This window comes from Dermochelys coriacea, chromosome 3 (assembly GCF_009764565.3).
Source record: "Dermochelys coriacea isolate rDerCor1 chromosome 3, rDerCor1.pri.v4, whole genome shotgun sequence".
Lineage (NCBI taxonomy): Eukaryota > Metazoa > Chordata > Testudines > Dermochelyidae > Dermochelys > Dermochelys coriacea.
The window spans coordinates 1,880,724-1,900,849 of NC_050070.1; the positions used below are offsets into that span (position 1 = coordinate 1,880,724).

Sequence of the window (20,126 nt, forward strand, 5' to 3'; positions counted from 1 at the left end):
TTTGCTAACAGGTGACATTTTTGCAACTTTTTTTTTAACCCAGCCTTGGGAATGAAACCCTGCCTCTGATCCTGGCACAGGGATCTTGCTCGCTGAACGGTCACCCTCGGAGAGCGCACAGCACCCACTAGCCCTTTGGAGGAGGAAAAGTGAAAACAGGAGGAAGACAGAGGAGTCTACAGGGTTTGTAGGCCGGAAGCATTAACCGTGGCTGGATAGCTCACAGAGATAAGCAGAAAGCCCCTGAAGCTGGTCCTCCCAGCCAGTGTCAATTGGAGTCCTACCACAGGCAGAAATCTGAAGGGTAAAATCCGCCTCTCTCCAGAGAGTGTCTGTATTGGGAGAACATAATGAAAGGATTTCTTGGGGGAAAAATAGACATAAGAATCTTTACTGGCAGGGGAGGGGGTTCGGGGAATAGGAATGAGGGGCTGGGGGACCCAGATGAGGCAATGGGGATTGGGGGAATGGGTGGGGACTGATATTGGGAAGGGGGACATGGAGGTGAGTAGCAGATAGGGGCAGAAGCACCTGTCAGTCTCACATTCTTCCCTCCCAGGTGTGAGCCAGGATCCAAGGGGCTCTCTTGTGAGGGCTACATCCTTCTCCCTACCTTCACACATGTGCTGGGATCCAAGGGACCTAGCTCCTCTGGAGGTGCCTGAGCCCCTCTGCCTGCCCCTCCCCTGGGTGTGCCAGGAGCAGGGAGGACTCTGCCCATCTATGTAAGTCTGACCCTCCCTCAAATCAGCCAGGTTTGAGGGATGGTATGCCTTTCCGGCGGTGCCTGAGCCCCTCCTCCAACCTCCCCTCATGTGAGCTGAGATCTGAAAGGCCCTGTCTTTCTGGGGAAAATCTGAGCCCCTCTCCCTATCCCCCATGTGGCAGCCTGGGGGGACCTGATAGCCTTTAAATCTGCTCAGGGATGCTCTAAGGAGGATGGTGATCCATTGTTCTCTATGTCCCCTGGAGACAGGACAAGAAGCAATGAGCTAAATCTGCAGCAGGGAGACTGAGGTTAGCGATTAGGAAAAACTATCCAACTCTAAGGGCAGTTAAGCTTTGGGGAGCCGCTTCCAAGTAGAATCGCATCACTGGAGGTTTATAAGAACAGGTTGGACAAACCCCTCTCACAGCTGGTCTAAGTTCACTTGGTACTGCTCAGTGGAGGGGGCAGGACTAGATGACCTCTCGAGGTCCCTTCCAGCCCCACGATGCTATGATACTATGCGTGGTAGGATCTGTGGAAGCCCTGGACCCCTAAGTGAGAAGCTGGGAACAGGCCTCCTGGGAGCATACACCAAGGCAACACTGCTGACACTGGGAACAGGCGTGCCTGATGCATACTACAGGTTTTCCAGCACCAGGGAGTGGAGGTGGAAAGACCCACGGACTGAATGGAGTGGCTCACACGTCCCAGAGCTATCATTTCAGGCTGTATTCATCTCCCTGGGGTATTCCCAGCTGAATGAGAACATCTCATTGACGTGAATGGGACATGTCACACCTCCCTGATTCCTTTATACTGCAGAGGGATGTGTAGAACCCCTTCCCTCCATCCTCCCTAAACGGTCTCCCTTTCAGCAGGAGAGTGGACTGCCAGCCTACAATAGTTAAGGCAGAAACCAATTTTCTGTTAATGCTCAACTCTTCAAAGCATTCTAAAATCCGCACCATTAGTTGGGTTACCTTGAAATCTGGTGTCTCTCATGGGGGCACAGCACATGGTTAGTGACCTAATGTGGGGTCTTCTGACCAAGGGGTTCCCGAGATACAGCCCCCTGGGAAAAAACAGCATTTAATAAAATTCACAGATTCTAAGGGGAGGAGAGAGACCCCAGTCTTCTCTCACAGGCTTTATGTTCCTGTAACCACCTTGTAATAAAATTGTCAAGGTGTTTGGGACACAATACAACATCTTTCTTTCACCAGCCCTATTAGCCACTACACATGCCAAACATTTCAAAGCACAACCATTATTCCCATTCCACAGTAACAAAGTATATTTTGGGTGGTACTTCGGAATCACATAACAACCACATAGTCTAGTAGAGAGAACAGTGGACTGGAACTCAGGAAACCTGGGCTCTATTCCCAGCTCTGCCAGTGGAATGACTGGCCAAGTCACTTTTAATCACTCCGTGCCTCAGTTTTCCCATCTGTACAATTGAGATAATGTTTCCCTCCTTGAGATCTACAGATGGAAAGCACTATATAAGAGCTAGACATTATCAGGCAGGAGCAGTGTCTGAACTGCACACCTACATGACTACAACTGCTTAAATGACCAGATTCCTACCAACATTTCTTTTTCTCTTAAAAAACCCCCAGGAAATTAAATGACAAACACCATTGTTAACCCAGAGTTAATGTTGCCCAGTGGTGTCTTCGGCCCTTCAAGAACACCAGGTTGAGCAAAACTCCAACTTGCGAAAAAGCAAGGAATACCGAGTTACAGTAAACATCCAAGCAACCAGAGCTCTAGAGATGCCTAACTACAACTGTCAAACATTCTCACATAGCACTCTGACTTTGCAGTGCATTGACCAGGAGCTCCCGATGCTCAACCAGCCTAGCCTACTCCACAGAAAGACAAGCCCCACTGCAGCCCCTTGAGCCAGTTCACCCCCAATGTGCATGATGCCATCAGCACTCTGCTTCCACTCACCCTTCATTAAACCCACAGACACACTCACCTCCTACCAACTGCTGCCAATCCCCATTGTGACCTGCTACTGACACAGCCTACTCAATGCAGCACTGACCTGAGGCCCTCAAAGCACAATGTGCCCCTTTCCTCTGATCACTCACACAGGGGCTCACGAACACCGCCCGAGGGCCACAGCCCCCCAGATCACCTGTCACAATCACAGCTCTGCCAAGTTGCTCCAACTAATTCCTCCACCATTCAATACAGCTACACCTCATGCTGCGAATGCAGCTGCAGTGCATGCAAAGAATTCCCCATGGCTACTGCCAGGTCCAGGGGGGCAGAGTCAAGGCTGCGGGGAGGAAGGGGTGGATCTCAACTCAGTATTTCCAGTTCCTTCCGATCTTTATCTAAAATTCTGTGCTTTATGAGAAACAATTCAAGAAACTGATGCTGTATGGCTTGGCCTGATGACGACTCCCTAGGGACACAAGCACTTTCTCTACATCGAATTACAATGTACCCGCAGTCCTTGGTGGCCCGGGCATGACCATAGCCCCACTGTGATAGGTGCTGTACACGTACATAGAGAAACAGAGCCTCAACCAAAGAACTTAGAACCCAGAAAGACAAACTGCTGGCAAGGTACAAACACCAAGCAAGGAGAGCAAATTCCCTAGAGCACAGACTGCTTCAGTCTTAACTGTAATCCCCCAACTTCACTCAACAGAGGCAGAGAAGAAGAACACAGAAACTGCCATATTAGACCAGACGAGATCATGCTGGGACCCTCTGCAACTCCAGCCAATACAGATTTCCTCTCTCCCCTTCCCCCATATTCGTGGATGCTTTGGTGTGGGAGGGGCAAGAACAGAGAAACTGCCAGAGCAGATTAGCCCACCCAGTTCATTACCCTGACTCTGACAGTAGCCAATAACAGATGCCACAGGGGAAGGAGCAATTATAGACAAGTAGCAGACACCCTGCCTATGAGGGACATTTCTTGCTAAAACCCCCACTCCCTGTGGTTGATTCAGGCCCTCAAACAAGAGGCCTCATGTGCCTTGTACATCTGGGCCTAATGTAACTGGTTATTCTCATTATCCATATAAATGTCCAATCCTTATGGGAATCTTACTAAGCTTTTCGTTCATTAATAGCCTGTGGAGGTGAGTTCCACAGGTTAACGATACACTGTGAATACATTCCCTTTTTCATTGCTAATTCTGCCTCCTTTCAATTTCCCCCTCGTTGTATGTGGGAAAAGGTGAATGGCAGCACCCCAACTACCTTCTCTATACCAGTCGTCAGATAGATAAGGGCACTGGAATATTATTCTCCCTCCTTGTCCTTATGCAGCCTCCTTGCTGGTTTGACCACCAATGCGCACTAAGCTATCCACAGCGATGCCCGGGTCTTTCCCAGAGGGAACCCAGTGAAGTGTCCGAGGCCTGGTCTGCACAAGAATTTACATCAGAAAATCCACCCCCAGAGCTACGGAGCTAAGCCGACCTAGCTCCCAGGGTAGAGAGCACTAAATCGACAGAATAATTCTCCCATTAATCTAGCGACCGTCTCTCGGGGAGATGGATTGTCTAGGGCAATGGGAGAAGCCCTCCCGTGCGTGTAGGTAGAATCTACGATGCCCCACTGGACCACTAAGTGAAGATGTGCCCTACATTCACAATCCTAGTCCTGGGACAGAGATTTGTGTTACCCACTCTGAGCGCTAACCCTTTATCCCCACTGGTTTCTGTCTCTTAGCCAGCCAGACACTGCTCCATAACACTGCTCCCTTCTGTGGCGATCAGTCTGTAGTCAACAGCCTCTCCGGCAGGCTTTGCTAGCACCTCGCCACACAGTACAGATCCCTCCAGGCAGCTTGGCTACTGTTCCTCTTGCCCTCTCCGCTCTGCCAGGCACCTGACCTCTCTGTGCTCAAGGGACTGCTTTGCACCCTCCAGTCCCTAATGCAGAAGTAGCAAGCCCTCAGTGCTACCCAGCCTGTGCCATTCATGCCTGCCCCTTCCCAGCTTGGATGGGCATGGTACATGGTGGGATGGTGTGCGAGTACCATTCCCAAGTTGCTATTTGTCCTCCAAAGTCTTGGCTTTCATTAACAAAAGGGAAGTCTCTAGCTGTTACGGCTGCAACGAAACCTTGAAAACGTGATGTGAGCATAATTGAGGCAGTGACACCTGTCAAGTCTGTAGGCGGCAGAGGAGTGAACACCCCATTCATGTCCCTTGGTGTTACAGCAGCATCAGCTGAGTTAAATGCTAACTAGGCCACTGCTCGTCAGATGATAAACATAAGGAGAGAAAGGAGCGTACCAAAACAGATTTGCCCATCCGCTTTAACGATGGTTCATTTTGGCACCATAAGTGGGTGGGCTTGGAAGATACCCTCACTTATTTTTTTCTTCAGTCAAAAAGGAGTCAAGCTCCTGGCCCCTGCACCACCGAGAGAACATGCATGACCAGATGCGGAACATCTGCACAATCTGTTGCAAGCGGTGCCCCATGTGGATGGAGCTTAGAAGAGAACCCCCTCCTTTCTTCTTCCAGTTCAACCCCAGAACCTCAGGCCACCTAGCCCATAGCCCTTACGTCTGCTCATGCTATCTAGACCCAGCCACTGATGTGTCACCCAGCCCATGCCACCTTGTGCTACATTCTCTCATGCCAACAGCCTGTTGGCCGAAAGAGCTAATGCAATTGTGGGAGGTATAAATAGGGATCTTGAGTAGGAGTCGAGAGGTTATTTGACTTCTGGATTTGGCACTGGCATGACCACTGCTGGAATCCTTTGTCCACGTCTGGTGCCACGGGTCAAGAAGGATGTTGATAAACTAGAGAGGGGTCAGCGAAGAGCCACGGGAATGATTAAAGAGTTAGAAAACCTGCCTTGTAGTGACAGACTCCAAGAGCTCAATGTGTTTAGTTTCGCAAAGAACAGGTTAAGGGGTGACCTGATCAGCCTAAAGACCGGCCTGAGGAACAAATGTTTAATACTGGGCTCTTCAATCTAGCAGAGAAAGGTCTAAGGTGATCCAACAGCAGGGAGTTGAATCTAAACAAATAAGGCAAGAATGTTTAACAGGGAGAGTAATTAACCACTGGAGCCATTTCCACAAGGTGGTGGTGGATTCTCCATCACTGACAGTGACCCAATCAAGAAAAGATCGGCTCTAGGAATTACTTGGGGGGGCAGGTCTCTGACCTGTGCTATGCTGCAGGGCAGACTAGACCATCCCAATGCCGCCCACCCCCTCTCCCCTACCGCCGGCTTTGGGAGCTACAGAACTCAGCTACCGATCACTTTGGGAAAGCTGCGCTTTAATCAGGGCAGTAGCTACAGAGATTGCAAGTGCACATGTATAAAATCGATCTCACCCTCACTCTGCTCTGCCCCAGCCTCTGTGCCCAGAGTTCCTTGGGGCACAGACCTCTATGGGGCCCACACTTGACTCCCCACACCTCAGATACACAACCGGCTCTCGCACCTGGCCAGAGATCCCCAGGACACAGTAACTAGCACCATTCCAAGCTGCACGCAAGATTCCCCCCGAAAATGCTCTCTCTGAGCAGGACGCTGGCGTCTTTCTGCTCCCTGCTCCTTGGGCAGCGGCTCACATACTCAATGTGCCAAGCAGAGAGACACTGGGTTACCAGGGCAGAGTCTGAAGCCCTGCCCCAGCAGAGATGGGGCCAGCCCCTGTCAGTCTAAGGGAAGGTCTGAGCTCCTGCACAAGGTCCCCCAAGGACAGGGCAGAGCATTTGATCTCAGGAAGGAGCAGAGGGACAGCTGCACAGCTGGTCTATGGGCAGGAGGAGCAGGAAGTTCACAACGCCCCCACAACCTGTACATGCCAACCCCTCCCCAGCTGGAGAGGTGAAGCATGCGGCAGCATTTGGCTCCAAGCACATACCAGATGGTTTTTAGGGGGCATCTCCTCCCAGCAGTGTGGCCTCCCACAGGGTAATTATCACCCAAATGTCAGCAGATCGAGAGCTGTCACAGCTGCTCCCAAAGGGCCAGGAGCTGGCCAGCATTAGATGCTGGGCAGATGGGCTGGTGTGAAAGCTACAGGAGCCAGCCAGGGGAAGTGTCCCTGCTGCAGCCCAGCTCCTCCCCATGTCAGCACTTTGGAGCCAACTGGCCTCCCAGGCCCTGTGGAGGATTGCAGCTCTTAGACCCACACTGGCTGCTTCTCTGCCCAGGCGATACAAGGGCTGCTCAAGCTAGCAGCTTCCTGGTTTCTTGGCAGGGGGGAGCGGTGGCAGGCCGCAACCTGCGAGGAACTTGCTTGCCTGCCTGCCCTTGTGTGACACAGCCCAAATCTGTGACCTGCAGGGCACAGCACAAAACTGCTGGAGAGTGGCACAGGCTGCAGCAGGCCCAGCTTTCCAAGGGAGATGGGCTCCCAGGCCCATTCCCGGACAGCGGGGGAGAAAGGGGGGCACTTGCCACTGAGGGGACAGTGTCTTGTGCCTTGTGTTTGCATCTGTAATCTCTGCTCAAGGTTCTAACAGTGTCTTAAAAACATGCCCCCAGCCAGGGTGATCGTGGTATTTGGGTGGGTGGGGTTGGCAACTGGCCCGGCGGGCTCCCGAAAAGCCGAGCTGTACATCACGCTGCATGAGCATGCAATGAGCTCCCCAACAGAGGGCACTGCTGGGACCCCTGCCGCACACTGGCCCCAATAAGCGGCTGCTGGGAAGAAGTTTCTGCTTCCAGCAACCTTCTAAATGGAGGCACTGGCTTGGGGAGGGTTTTTAAGTGGAAGTGGGGGAGGGGCAGGAACGGGGCGCTCTGGGACAGGCTCCATGAACGAAGACCGTGGGACACTGGCACCAGCCACACAACATGAAGGGTTCTCGGGGAGGGAACCCACCACAGCTGCTATGTAAACTGAGCAGTCCAATACACCTCATTACTGCAGCTGCTATAGCCAACCCTAGAGACCACCGGAGTGTCCTGGGTACCGCTTGGACCCCACAGTGGGCTGACAGCCTGTACGCTCCCAAGCAGAGGCAGAGGGGTCACCTCTCTTTGTTAGGGGAGGCAGGGAAAGGCGAAGTACCTACAGAGGGAGCAAGAGAGCACCCTGCGCTGACCGGGCTAGACAGCCAGGAACCGAGGTGTCCAGGTGCTAGTCTCTGACCTGCCACTGGCTCTCCTCTTGGCCTTGGGCAAGTCACAACAGCTCTGTGCCTCAGTTTCCACCTGCGTAATAGAGCAGTACAGGGACTGACCCGCCCCTATGCTACAGAGGGGTAAGGAGCTATGGCCAGGTATTGCTGGGTGTGTCAGCTGCAGCTGGGAGAGGTTTCCAGCATCTCCGACGAGCAGGCCAGAAAGATGGGGTGAACCTGCACCTGTATTTCAGCAGCTTCTTGCCTGCTGGCTATTAGCGTCACTGTCTGGCTCGTCCCCCATCACTGCGCCTTCCCAGAGGGATCCGCAAGTCTCCTGGCACTAGCACAGCCCCAGGTATGGCAGGGACCCCGTGGGAAGGCTGTCTGGGGCACTGCTCTGGTGCACTTACACAGCAACCCATCTACTCGGCCCCTCCGATTTTCCCTGGGCGAGAACCACCTTGGCAAATCACTAGGAGCCCAAAGGACACACCTGATCAACACAGAACAGAGCAGGCCACAGGCACTTTCATCCCCTCAGTGGAAGTGCAGCTTAAGTCCCAGCCAAGCAGCCTAGTTTCACTGAATGCTGGGAAATGTAGTCTGCAGAGATGCCATCTCTCCACGGAAGCTGTGAGCTGCAATGCCGAACCAGGTCGGGCGCTCCTACCTTAGCCTCTCCCCCAGCTCCTTCCTGCAGCGTCTCTGCTCCCGCACGGCTCTCCTGATTCCCTTCCTCCAAACCAGATGGTGACAGAATCCTATACAAGTGGCACATTCCTTCCTGTAGGCCATGGGCTCCAGGGTTCCCTTTCTCACTCTTCACAGCATCCAAGGAAGCCCTGCCCTTGAGCTGCTGCAGCCCATGGAGTCCAAAGCACCACATGAGATGCCACAAGCCCAAGACATACATGAGCCACACTCCCACAAGCTGTGCCAACAAGCCAGGCTCTCTCCTCCGGGTCAGCGCCCTCAGCCCACTGCCCCTCTCTCCAGCACTGTCAGCCCAGACAGCGCCCCGCTGGCAGGACTCCGAGAGGACTCGCATTCTCAGACTCACCAGGACGTGTTTGCGCTTCCTGCCAGGCCGCCCTGCTTTCCTTGTGGCTGTCCCTGGTTCCTGCTTCTCGTCCTTGCTCCGGTTCTCCTCCAGCTCCTCTTCCCTCTGCTAGGCGAAGAGAGAGTGCACAGTCAGCGAGTAGGTCACAGCAGGGGCCAGACAGCTGCTCCCTCAACTGCAGCATATTTTACATTTCTACACGGCCTGTCATCCCAAAGCACAGCCTGGGCTACGGACAGGGCACGCTCGGCCACCCCTGGGGTAGAAAGCAGCATACAGCAGTGTGACCTGGCATGTTAGGTCAGGAAGGGTCCTGGCACAGGAGGACAAGATTTCCACCCTTTGGATATCAGCTCAGAGTGCCCAGGTTGACAGCCCAGCCCCATGTCTCCTTGCGCTGCATTGGGGGCACCGTGCCTCCTTCTGAGCCACCAGCCCCACTTCCTGCAGTCAGGGCCGTCCTTAGGCAAACGCAGCTGTGCAGGGCACCATGAAATCTGGGGCACCAAACTGTCCAAATTTCATGACACCCTAGGCAGCTGCATGCTGCATAAGCAGCAGCACCAGCACCGGCGACCAGCCCTATCCCTCGGCCAGCCCCCCCATGGGCTGCACCCACTGCAAGTGGCAGGGCCGTCCCTAGGGGGTGTGGGGCCCCAGACAACTCCCTCCGACCCACCTCTTACCTTTTCCCCCTGCTCCTCCCCCGCCCCCATTCCACCTCTTCCCCCAGCAACCCTGCACTCACCGGCAGCGGTGGGAAGTGGAGCAACCTGGCCTCATCCCGCTCCACTCCGCCAGCTCCCAGCCGTGACGCTCTGCTTCCCACTGCCGGTGAGTGCAGGGAGGTTGGGGAAAGGACGCCCCACACACTCACCAGCGTCAGGAAGCGAAGCAACGCAGCCCCAGCTATGTAGCTCAGGGGGAAGGGGGTTGGGGAAAGGTCCCCCCCCACACTCACCGGTGGCGGGAAGCAGAGCATCGCAGCTGGGAGCTGGCGGAGTAGAGTGGGTTGGAGCCGGGCTGTTCCGCTTCCCGCCACTGCCGGTGAGTGGGGGATCCCTTCCCCCAAGTCCCCTCCCCTGAGCGACACAGCTGGGGCCGGGGTGAAGGAAGCAGAGCGGGCTGCTCCCAGGCCCCCACTAATCCCCCGGGCCAATCTGGGCCTATGGGGCCCCCAAAAGTGCCCGCCCATCTCCTGCCTCCCAGACCCCTGGGGCGGGGAGGCCTGCGGGGCTCCGTAGGGCACCCAAATGGCTAGAGACGGCCCTGCCTGCAGTACCCGAGCTGACCGGCCAGTGGGACTGGAACCAGCCCTGCCTTGTTTGTGTAATCTGGCTAGTTCCCAGCCCAAGGGTTTGAGATGGACGGGTTCAAAGGGAGGGGTCCAGCTCTCTCTGGGGTTTGGCTTGCTGAGCTCCAGGCCCTGCTAGGGAGGAGACAGCGGGAGACTGTCCTGGTGCCAGGAGGGGACAGCCTGCTCCGGGGCCTGGACACCATTTAGAAAACAATACAAACGGATCGAGGCCAGCCGGGGGGAGGCGTGTCTGTGCCCATGCATGCGGGCGCACAATGCACCTACACAGCCGTTTAACACCTCCCATCCAGCACGGCGAGGGGGCCCGGGGATCTACACACAGGAACAGGGGGGCTAACGCCACACACTTGGAGACCCTCCTCCAGCCAGCACAGCTAATGACACTGCAGTGAGGGAGAGGAGAGGACAGACTGGCCAAGGAGTCCTGACCCCACCTCTCTGCACCGAGCACTGGCACGATATGTGCTCTCAAACGGGCTCTGCAGAGCTGTAGGGATTCCCGGTGCTGAGCGGTGGGAACCCAGCACAGAGCCCAGGTGGCTGCTCAGAGAAATGGGTCTGAGAGAGGGCCAGGAATGACCCCTTCCCTGGGGATCCTCCCACTCTCAAAGCTCCGACTCCTCCGCAGCCCCCTGCAATGGCTGAGGGTGCAGCTTCATCTCCTCCCCTCCAGGACCTGGATGCTGGCACAGGCAGCCCCGTGTCCTAGTCCCAGCGAGCTGATGAGACGCGCACACTTGGCATGGGTGGAGGAATGTGAACATGTCCCGAGGAGAGGAACCTGCGTCACGTTCCCAGAGCAGCGGCTCATGTTCCCTGGGGGAGGCCCCAGCCCCGCTGCCAATCCAGTCACACAGGGCGCAAGCCGCCCTGCCTACGGGCTGTCAGGAATGGAGTCAGTACAGGCTGCGGCAGGGCCAGCTTCGCGGAACTGTGCTGGCTCTTCAGCCGTCAGCCTCTCCGCAGAGCCTGCCAGCCAGGGGCAAGGTGCTGGGCTGGGGTGAGCTGCATGGGCTGCTATACAGACCCTCTGGTCCCTCCCAGCAGGCCTGGCTGGCTCCATTTCCCACAGCCCAGCCAAGGCCAGGATCGGCCCCATCAGGCAGCCCTGAGCCAAGGGCAGCACAGGGTGGGATGAGAGGGCAGCCCCCAAGTCGTTCTCTAGCTCCTCCTTGGTGGCTGTGTGCCGTGGGCAGCAACAGGCCACTCGGACTGCAGCCAGCCATGTGTCTGAGGGTCAGCCGAGGAGAGGAAAACAAACCAGCTCCTGGTGGCAGGGATGCATTTCACTTGAGCCTCTAAGATCGCAGCCCCAGCCAAGGCAGGAAGAGGCCAGCGGAGGGGGAGAAGTGGAAGGAAAAGGTGGGGGGGGCACTTGAACAGGGAGAGGCCAGGGCTGGGGAGGGGATGCGAGCTGGCAGACAGACAGCTCCTGAGATCCAGCTGTGCCTCAACAGCTCCCAGTCTCCTGACATCTCAGGCACAAGCCCGAGCCCATTCCTGTCCCACCTGAACAATACAGGGCTGCTGCCAGCTGCCTGGGTAGCTCAGAGCCCGATAAGGAGAGAACCACTGCGGAGCTCCAAGAGCAGGGGTGCCAACCAGCCAGGGCTGTGCTCATCTGTAACCCCGACCTGCAGCCCCCCACTCTCCAGCCCTAGAGTCCTCCCCCTCACAGTGCAACCGATGCCCCATGCACGCTCTACAAGCAAGCCAAGAGCAGTTCCTCCATGCCCCAGCCTACAGGCCCTGTGTGTTCCAGCTGGGAGAGTTCCCCCTGGGGGGGACAGGGACACTGTGTGTGTGCCCTGCTGCACTCCCCCAGGCTCTGGAGTGGATGTAATTTGTGGGATTGGCTGGGAGCCTTTCCTTCTGGAGGCAGTGACCCCGAGCCCTAGGGGTGGCTGCAGGGAGAAGGGCTTGCCCACTATTGCTGCAGTCCGGGAAGCACATGCTCGTGGAACAGCTCCTCCTGCGGCTGCTCTTTGTGCTTGCTTCCTCTGGGGGCACCCTCTGTGTGTCTCCCCCCTCTGCGGCCTGCTCTCAGAGCAGGGGCCTTGCCCCAGAGCTGTGGTGATTCTCCTGGCCCCACTAGCTGTCCTGATGAAGTTCTGAAACAAGGAGCACATAGCCCGACTGCCATTCCCATGCACACACCCAGCTGTACCCTGGGCGAGAGTGGCCAGGCACACACCGATTCACATGATATGGCCAGAAGGGACCATTCGGATCATCTAATCTGATGCCCGGCAGAACACAGGCCAGAGAACCTCACACTGCTGGAGTCTCCCATCGGGGTCAACATAGGAGTTGGTTTGCTTTAGTGCAATGGAAGCCAATAAGGGATCTGCAGATGCGTCCACATGCTGGGCAGATACAGCCACCTGGTTTTGCCACAGCTGCTTGTTTTGCTCACGCACCTCTTTGGCTTTTTCTGTTCTGCTGTTCTCAGTGGCTTTAACTGCAGGTTGAGGCCTGTCGCCACCCTCATGTGTTCACAGCTGCCACTTCCCAAGCTGTGCCAGCTATTAGGTGAGCTTTGAGAATGTCCTTATATCATTTCCATGGGTCTCCCAGCGTACGTGCTCCTATTTTCATCTGTCCAAAAAATATGGCTTTGGGGAATTGCTTGTCACCCAAAGCTGTTCCTGTAAGATTAGGGACTCAAAGCTAGTCATGCAGCACCAGTCCCGGACTTGGATGGCTGGTGTCCTGTGCGACAACCTGATGTCAGAGGTGAGACGCTGACCGCGCATGTGAAAACGCTCTAGTTGCTTCAAGTTTCTGCTATCGAGCGTCCATGTCTCACAGCCATAGAAAGAGTCCTTAGCTGAGCTACACGGAGCTTGGAGTGAAGGCGAAGGCCTCTCGCACTCCACAGATGGCGACAAAGTCAACCCTAAGCAGCCCTGGCTTTCGAAACGCACTGCAGGATTTCACCGTTGATCACAGCATTATTAGGTAAAGCGCTGCCAAGATAGCAACATTTCTGTACCGAATCGCTTTGCTGATCTAGAAAAGCGCTAAATAGGATGCTGCATGTCTTCTACATATGTACAGTCATCAGTGAAGAGGAACTGCCTGATGGGCAAGTCGATCACTTTAGTGTGAACCTGGAGACACAGGAGACTGGAGATGCTGCCATCTGTGCACAATTGCATGTAAATACCCCAGTCACGCACACAGAGCTGCTTAATGCCACTCATGACAAAGAAAGGCTCTGATAAAGCACAATTTTCCAGCACTCTAGACAGCATACCAGCACAGCACAAGTGCACCATGGTGATGAATCTGTGCGGACAGCCAACTTTATACAAGATCCTGTGAAGACCCATGAATTAACAGTGCTGAAGGCCTTCGTCAGGTCTACAAACACTATACAGAGATCACTGTTTTGTGCCCAGCACTTTTCTTGTATTTGGTGAGCAGCAAAAATCATATCCGCTGTTCCACATCCCACATGAAAGCCACAACCAATGTGATCAGTGACGATGGAGACTCTATTGAGCAAGACATGCCAAAATCTTCCCAGGAATGAAGAGAAGCAAGATACCGATGGCTGTAGCAGACTGCTCAGTCATCATTGCATATGACCAACCTGATTGCCTTCTATGATGAGATAACTGGCTCTGTGGATATGGGGAAAGCGGTGGATGTGATATACTTTGACTTTACCAAAGCTTTTCATATAGTCTCCCACAGTATTCTTGCCAGAAAGTTAAAGAAATATGGATTGGATGAATGGACTATAAGATGGACAGAAAGCTGGCTAGATCATCAGGCTCAACGGGTAGTGATCACCAGCTCCATGTCCAGTTGGCAGCCGGTATCAAGTGGAGTGCCCCAAGGGTCAGTCCTGGGGCTGGTTTTGTTGAACATTTTCATTAATGATCTGGATGATGGGATGGATTGCACCCTCAGCAAGTTCACGGATGACACTAAGCTGGGGGGAGAGGTAGATACGCAGGAGGGTAGGGATAAGGTCCAGAGGGACCTAGACAAATTGGAGGATTGAGCCAAAAGAAATCTGATGAGTTTAACAAGGACAAGTGCAGAGTCCTGCACTTAGGACAGAACAATCCCATGCACTGCTACAGGCTGTCAACTGACTGGCTAAGTGGCAGTTCTGCAGAAAAGGACCCGGGGATTACACTGGACGAGAAGCTGGATATGAGTCAACAGTGTGCCCTTGTTGCCAAGAAAGCTAATGGCATATTGGGCTGCATTAGTAGGAGCATTGCCAGAGGATCAAGGGAAGTGATTATTACCCTATATTCAGCACTGGTGAGGCCACATCTGGAATACTGTGTCCAGTTTTGGGCCCCCCACTAAAGAAAGGATGTGGACAAATTGGAGAGAGTCCAGCGGAGGGCAATGAAAATGATTAGGGGACTGGGGTACATGACTTATGAGGAGAGGCTGAGGGAACGGGTTTATTTAGTGAGTCTGCAGAAGAGAAGAATGAGGGGGGATTTGATAGCAGTCTTCAACTACCTGAAAGGGGGTTCCAAAGATGGAGCTCGGCTGTTCTCAATGGTGGAAGATGACAGAACAAGGAGCAATGGTCTCAAATTGCAGTGAGGGAGGTCTAGGTTGGATATTAGGAAAAATTATTTCACTAGGAAGGTGGTGAAGTACTGGAATGGGTTGCCTAGGGAGGTGGTAGAATCTCCATCCTTAGAGGTTTATAAGGCCCGGCTTGACAACGCCCTGGTTGCAATGATTTAGTTGGGATTGGTCCTGCTTTGAGCAGGGGATTGGACTAGATGACCTCCTGTGGTCCCTTCCAACCCTGATCTTCTATGATATATAACTATGTAACTAAACTATAACTATACATATAGCAGCATCCTCGAAATCTTGAGGCATGGTCTCCTGCTCCCAGATGACATTGAAGAGCCAAGTGAGCATTCAAGACATATATTATAACTGTGACGCCGGCATACCAAGTGGCAGGTCATGCCCAGGTTCCCATGTCTCAACTGAATACTGACAAATCCCTAGCTGGGACCTGTCTGGCTCACCTGTGTGTTAGTATTGTTAAAACAGGAATTAGAATGATAAGAATGTGTTTATTGTTTACATTTTATGGAATACTTGTAAATTGCTGCCTTCGTTAGTCTCACTTCTGTCATCTGTATCCCGTATTATAAGGTACCATTTAAGGGTTTGCATTGTAAGCCTTTGTAACTGCGTAAATCAACAGACAGGAGGGAGACCTTAACTAGCGTAAAGTGATGATCTCCAACAGAAGGTGTTGCACATCCTGGCCAACAAGAGAGGCCCATCCAAACAAACTATTGTGGAACATTAAAGAGGACAAAACACTTTGTTGTTTGCTCCCCCCCACCTGCTGCAAAGATGAGCCATGTCAGTGAAGTCCTCCCATCAGCTGAGTTTTCAGCTCCAAGTACAAGTGGGGAAGGGAACAAAACCCTTTAGCAATGAGATACAGTTCCTTCTTGTTGCTTGGACTGTGGGGGGCAAGAGTTACTAGGCATGAGCAAAAGATCCCCTGTGCTTAGCCTGAGTTACCTTAAAGGGCATATATGGCTTGCTTATTATAGAAGCTTCTGTTACCGTTTGAAACTTAAGCTTGGAACTCATTTGTGTGTATGCATGTTTACCCATTTTAACCTTGTAAATAACTCTCGCTTCCTTTTCCTATATAATAAATCTGTATATAGTTTATTATAGGATTGGCTACAAGTTGCCTGTGCTGTGAGATCTATAATGCAACTAACCCAGGGTGAGTGACTGGTCCTTTGGGACTGGGAGTAACCTGGGTATTTGCTGTGATCCTTAGTGTAAGGGACAAGCTATCACAAAGACAGGCTCACTGAGGTGGCAGGACAGATTGGAGTACCCAAAGGCACTATCTGGGACTCCGTGGTAAGGCTGTTGTAGCACCTGAGGAGTTCACACTTGATAAATTGGTTGGTGAAATCTAAGGACAGAACTCGCAACCAATGTGGGCTTTGAACCCTGGTTCTTAACAATCTGTCCTGAGGTTGATACTCCTGGTCTTGAGCCACTTTGGAACAGTCTGACAACAACCACCATGCGTACAGACTTCTGGGGGGTACTGCATTTAAGCCAGGTGCGTTTCCTTGTGATAACCGTCTGATAGCAGCTGCTGTCTCGATAATACTTGGCAATCTGACGAGTCCTTCATGTACGGGGAACTGTGCTATACCGTCAATAGCAGCTTCTGAAATTGCAGATGGAGGATTGAGTAGACTGTTAAAGTGTTCAGCCCAGCGATCGCTGATAGCCTTCCCGTCTCTGTGGAGCATCCTGACCTCTGGGCTATGGATGGGAATGCTACCACGAGACATGGAACCAAAACCCATTTGCAATTGATCGTAAGAGCATTTAAGGTCTTTCTAGTCTGCAGCCTGCTGGCCATTTTCTGATGCATGCTTCCACCAATCATCTTCCACTGTACGCAGCTTAGACAGGGTAGATTGCTGAAAGCTGTGATAGGCACCTCTCTTAGAGGTCCAAGTCATGTCAGATAACCGTGCTTTATGTACTGCATGTAGCCAGTCAAGTACGTGCACGGCTTCTGAGCCAGCAAGCCAATCTGGATGTTTCCTGGTGCTAACGTCTAGCGCATCACTGGCAGAACTGAGGGGTGTATCGCGATGCTGGTTCTGCTCAGCATGAAGAACCGGACTGTTTGATGATGGAATTTTGTGAGGATTTGCAGGGAGGAGACAAGGGGGTTCCCTAGCTCATGGTTTTCTGTCACGTTAGATCGCAATTCCTATAGAGGACAGCTCGCTTACTTACCAGATTAGCTGTCATGGGTCACCAGTGTTAGATGTTTGGCTGCGTATGGGTGTTTTTCCTGTGTGCTGTCCCAGCTCTGCGCAGATAGCTGGCACAGCAGACCTCGAGCAAACTGTTCAATGACCACAAGATCCGTTAAGGTACGAAGGCGCCAGGCCAGGTTTATTGTCGACGAAGCACGGTAATAGCACCTGGCAGACGCTACGAGGAGACTAAGACATGTATGCCTGTGACAATGGACACAGCTCAGTGAATGGCGGAACTTTCCTCTCCCCCCTTGGCTGGACAAAGACATTTCTTCTGAGATACATCTTTATACCCTAATACATACGAGTTACGTACTGCCTCTAAGATAGTTAGTTACTGCCCCCTGACATGGCTAGATATCGCCCATCACCTTGTACATGTTGGTTCAATCAAAACATCTCTATTACGTACTGTCATCCGGACCTTATCCTTTAGAATGGGTCAATGTGTTCCTGTTATCCTTAGGAATGTTAATGTGCATTTCTGCAATATCAGCCCAGTTCTTGCCAGATTCTGTGAGCAAGTCCTGCCTCATAACAGGCCTCTAATACAAGGGCTTATGCTCAGACTCTCTTCCTATCACCTTCCCCATTTAATCCATGGTTGGGACTATTTAACAATAGCTAGCAATGGTAGGTGAGCACCAAGGCATAGCCACATGCCAGTGGGCTTGCACTCTGCACCTCTGGGACCCATGCTGCTCCAAGATCCCTCACATTTAGCCTGAAACCACAAGGTGCAGTCAGTTTCCAGCTGGTGCCATGAGGAGGCACTGCAAGAGTCTTGACCATGGAGAGGCTGCATACCAGTAAGTAGGACTTAAGTACTGTCCTCTGCATTCCTTGTGCTAAAGCTAGCTGGAGGCTGGGTATGGAGCAAGAAGCGGAAGACAATCACCCTACACTGCACATGGCACTAGACACCTCACACTATCCTGGGTCGAAGCACTACCATCTTATTTACGGACTTCAAGAGATGAGGATCCACCACACCTGTAGGAAGTTGTTCCAATGGTTAATTATGTTAAAATGTGTGCCTTGCTGCTTGTCAGAATGTGTCTAGCTTCAGCTTCCCGCCACGGGACTTTATTATGCCTTTTGCTATTAGATTAAAAAGCCATCTGCTGTCAGAAATCTTCCTCATGTAGGTACCTGTAGACTGGGATCAAATCACCTCTTAACTTTCCCTTTGATAACCTAAATATATCAAGCTTCTTAAATCTCTTGCTGTAAGGCAGGTTTTCCAGATTTTGAATCATTCTCTTGGCTCTTTTCTGAACCCTTTCCAATTTTTCAACACCCTTTTGCATTGACACAGTATTCCCGAAATGGTCACATTAATGCAGTGTCCAGAGGGGATACTATTCCTATTGGCTAGTCCACTGCATATGCATTCAAGGTTTGCGTTCATCCTCTTAGCATCAGCAATGCACTGGGAGTTCACATTCAGTTAGTTATCGCCCATGACTCCCAAAGTAATTATCAGCGTCACTGTTCTCTGGTATATATGGGATGCACCACACCATGCCTGCTTATGCATCAGTGTTCAGGACCCACCTCCCTGAACCTGGGGGCTCTGGTACAGGTGCTGCAAGTTTCACTGAGTTTCACTGGCCCTCTTTTCCCACTCAGGGCCCCACCACAAAACTGGCTGCAGAACCTCTCTTTTCCTCTGGTCCCCAGAGAGGAGCTGGCTGTTTTGCCTCATCTATACTGAGACTTTGAGAGTTTTTGTCTTCAAGCAGATGCAGACGTGTATTCCAAGTAGGTGTGTGGATGCGCTGGAGCCTGTTGGCTAGCAGTACCCACAGAGGGCAGCGCTCACACCTGTAGCCCCACCCCAACCCCCCTCGTTCCTTCTCATCTCCTAGCAGCTGGAGTCGGAGCTCTATGCGGTTGTTGCTTTACTTCATAGCCTAGTTTTTATTGTACACAGTTACCAGCTACTTAACAGTTACCGCGTATAGGTAGTGGTGATGCTCCCCGGTGATGCGCTTATTGGGGGTCAAGCACTGCCTTTTACATGGAGTGGCAGTTCCTACCAGTGACCCCCACGCGTGGCGTTTGCTCTGCCTCACCGAAGCCCCCCTTAAGGAGTGCTGTGCGATCTGCAGATCCTTCAAGCACAGGACCCAGATGGCATGGGACCTTCGCCTTAAGCAGCCCCCGCTTGAACAAGCCATGAGGCCTGACCCAGTACCTAGGCCTGCCTCGGGACACAAATCACCCTCTGGCTCGCAGAGTGCTGCTGCATCCCGTTCTGGGGCAGGGGCCTCTGAAGAGACGCAGGAGTTGTTCTGTCATTGGCGCTAAAGAAGAGGCCGCATAAGACAAATCAGGAGCACTCGAGGTCCCAGGGCGACTCTTCCACTGTGCAGGTTCCAGTACCCAGGATGGCACTGGCGCCATCATGTTACGGAGTCCCCAGGCGATGCTCTGGAATTGCTCCCTATGAAGCCAGTCAGGACTCTGGTGAAGCCTCCTCTCTGGGATAAGCCTGTCCCCAGGGCAAGAAGCTCACATGGCTTCCACCTTCCTGGGTCTGACCTCAGAGCATTCAGCATCCTCTGCCCCTCCCTGCACTTCCCACAGCGAGTCCGCCCAGGTGGGGTCCTGGGGAAGCCAGAGGGTCCTGCCCCCCAACTCCGCAGTCAGACGCGACTCTCAGCCAGCCAGTAAAACACAAGGTTTATTAGAGGACAGGAACACGGTCTAAAACAGAGCTTGTAGGTACAGAGAACAGGACCCCTCAGCTGGGTCTATTTTGGGGGCAGTGAGCCAGACAACCCCGTCTGCACTTCACTCCATGTCCTCAGCCAGCCCCAAACTGACTCACCCTCTACCCCCTCCTCCTCTGGGCTTTGTCCCATTTCCGGGCCAGGAGGGCACCGGATTCCTTTGTTCTCCAACATCTTTAGCTCTCACCTTGCAGTGGGGAAGGGCCCAGGCCATCCGTTGCCAGGAGACAGAGTGTCAGTCATTTATGTTCACTGGCCCTTTGCTCTGCAACAATTACACCCCCTTATCCCACCACCTAGAGACTTAAGAAATGCATAGGAGAAACTAAGGCACCCCTACAATATTCAGAGGAAACATTAAGAACAGTCCCACTTCGTCACACATCACCCTCCAGGAG

At 53.0% G+C, this 20,126-nt stretch overlaps 1 protein-coding gene across 4 annotated transcripts in view; it reads right to left on the bottom strand.

Annotated features, from left to right (window-relative positions):
* DNMT3A (DNA methyltransferase 3 alpha) overlaps positions 1–20,126 on the bottom strand; it is a 242,092-nt gene that overhangs the window by 194,578 nt on the left and 27,388 nt on the right. For all 4 annotated transcript variants that reach the window (XM_038394727.2, XM_043509959.1, XM_038394733.2 and 1 more), the window contains exon 3: positions 8,852–8,959. In XM_038394727.2, the coding sequence (XP_038250655.1) occupies positions 8,852–8,959 (108 nt within the window). The remainder of the gene's footprint in view (positions 1–8,851; positions 8,960–20,126) is intronic.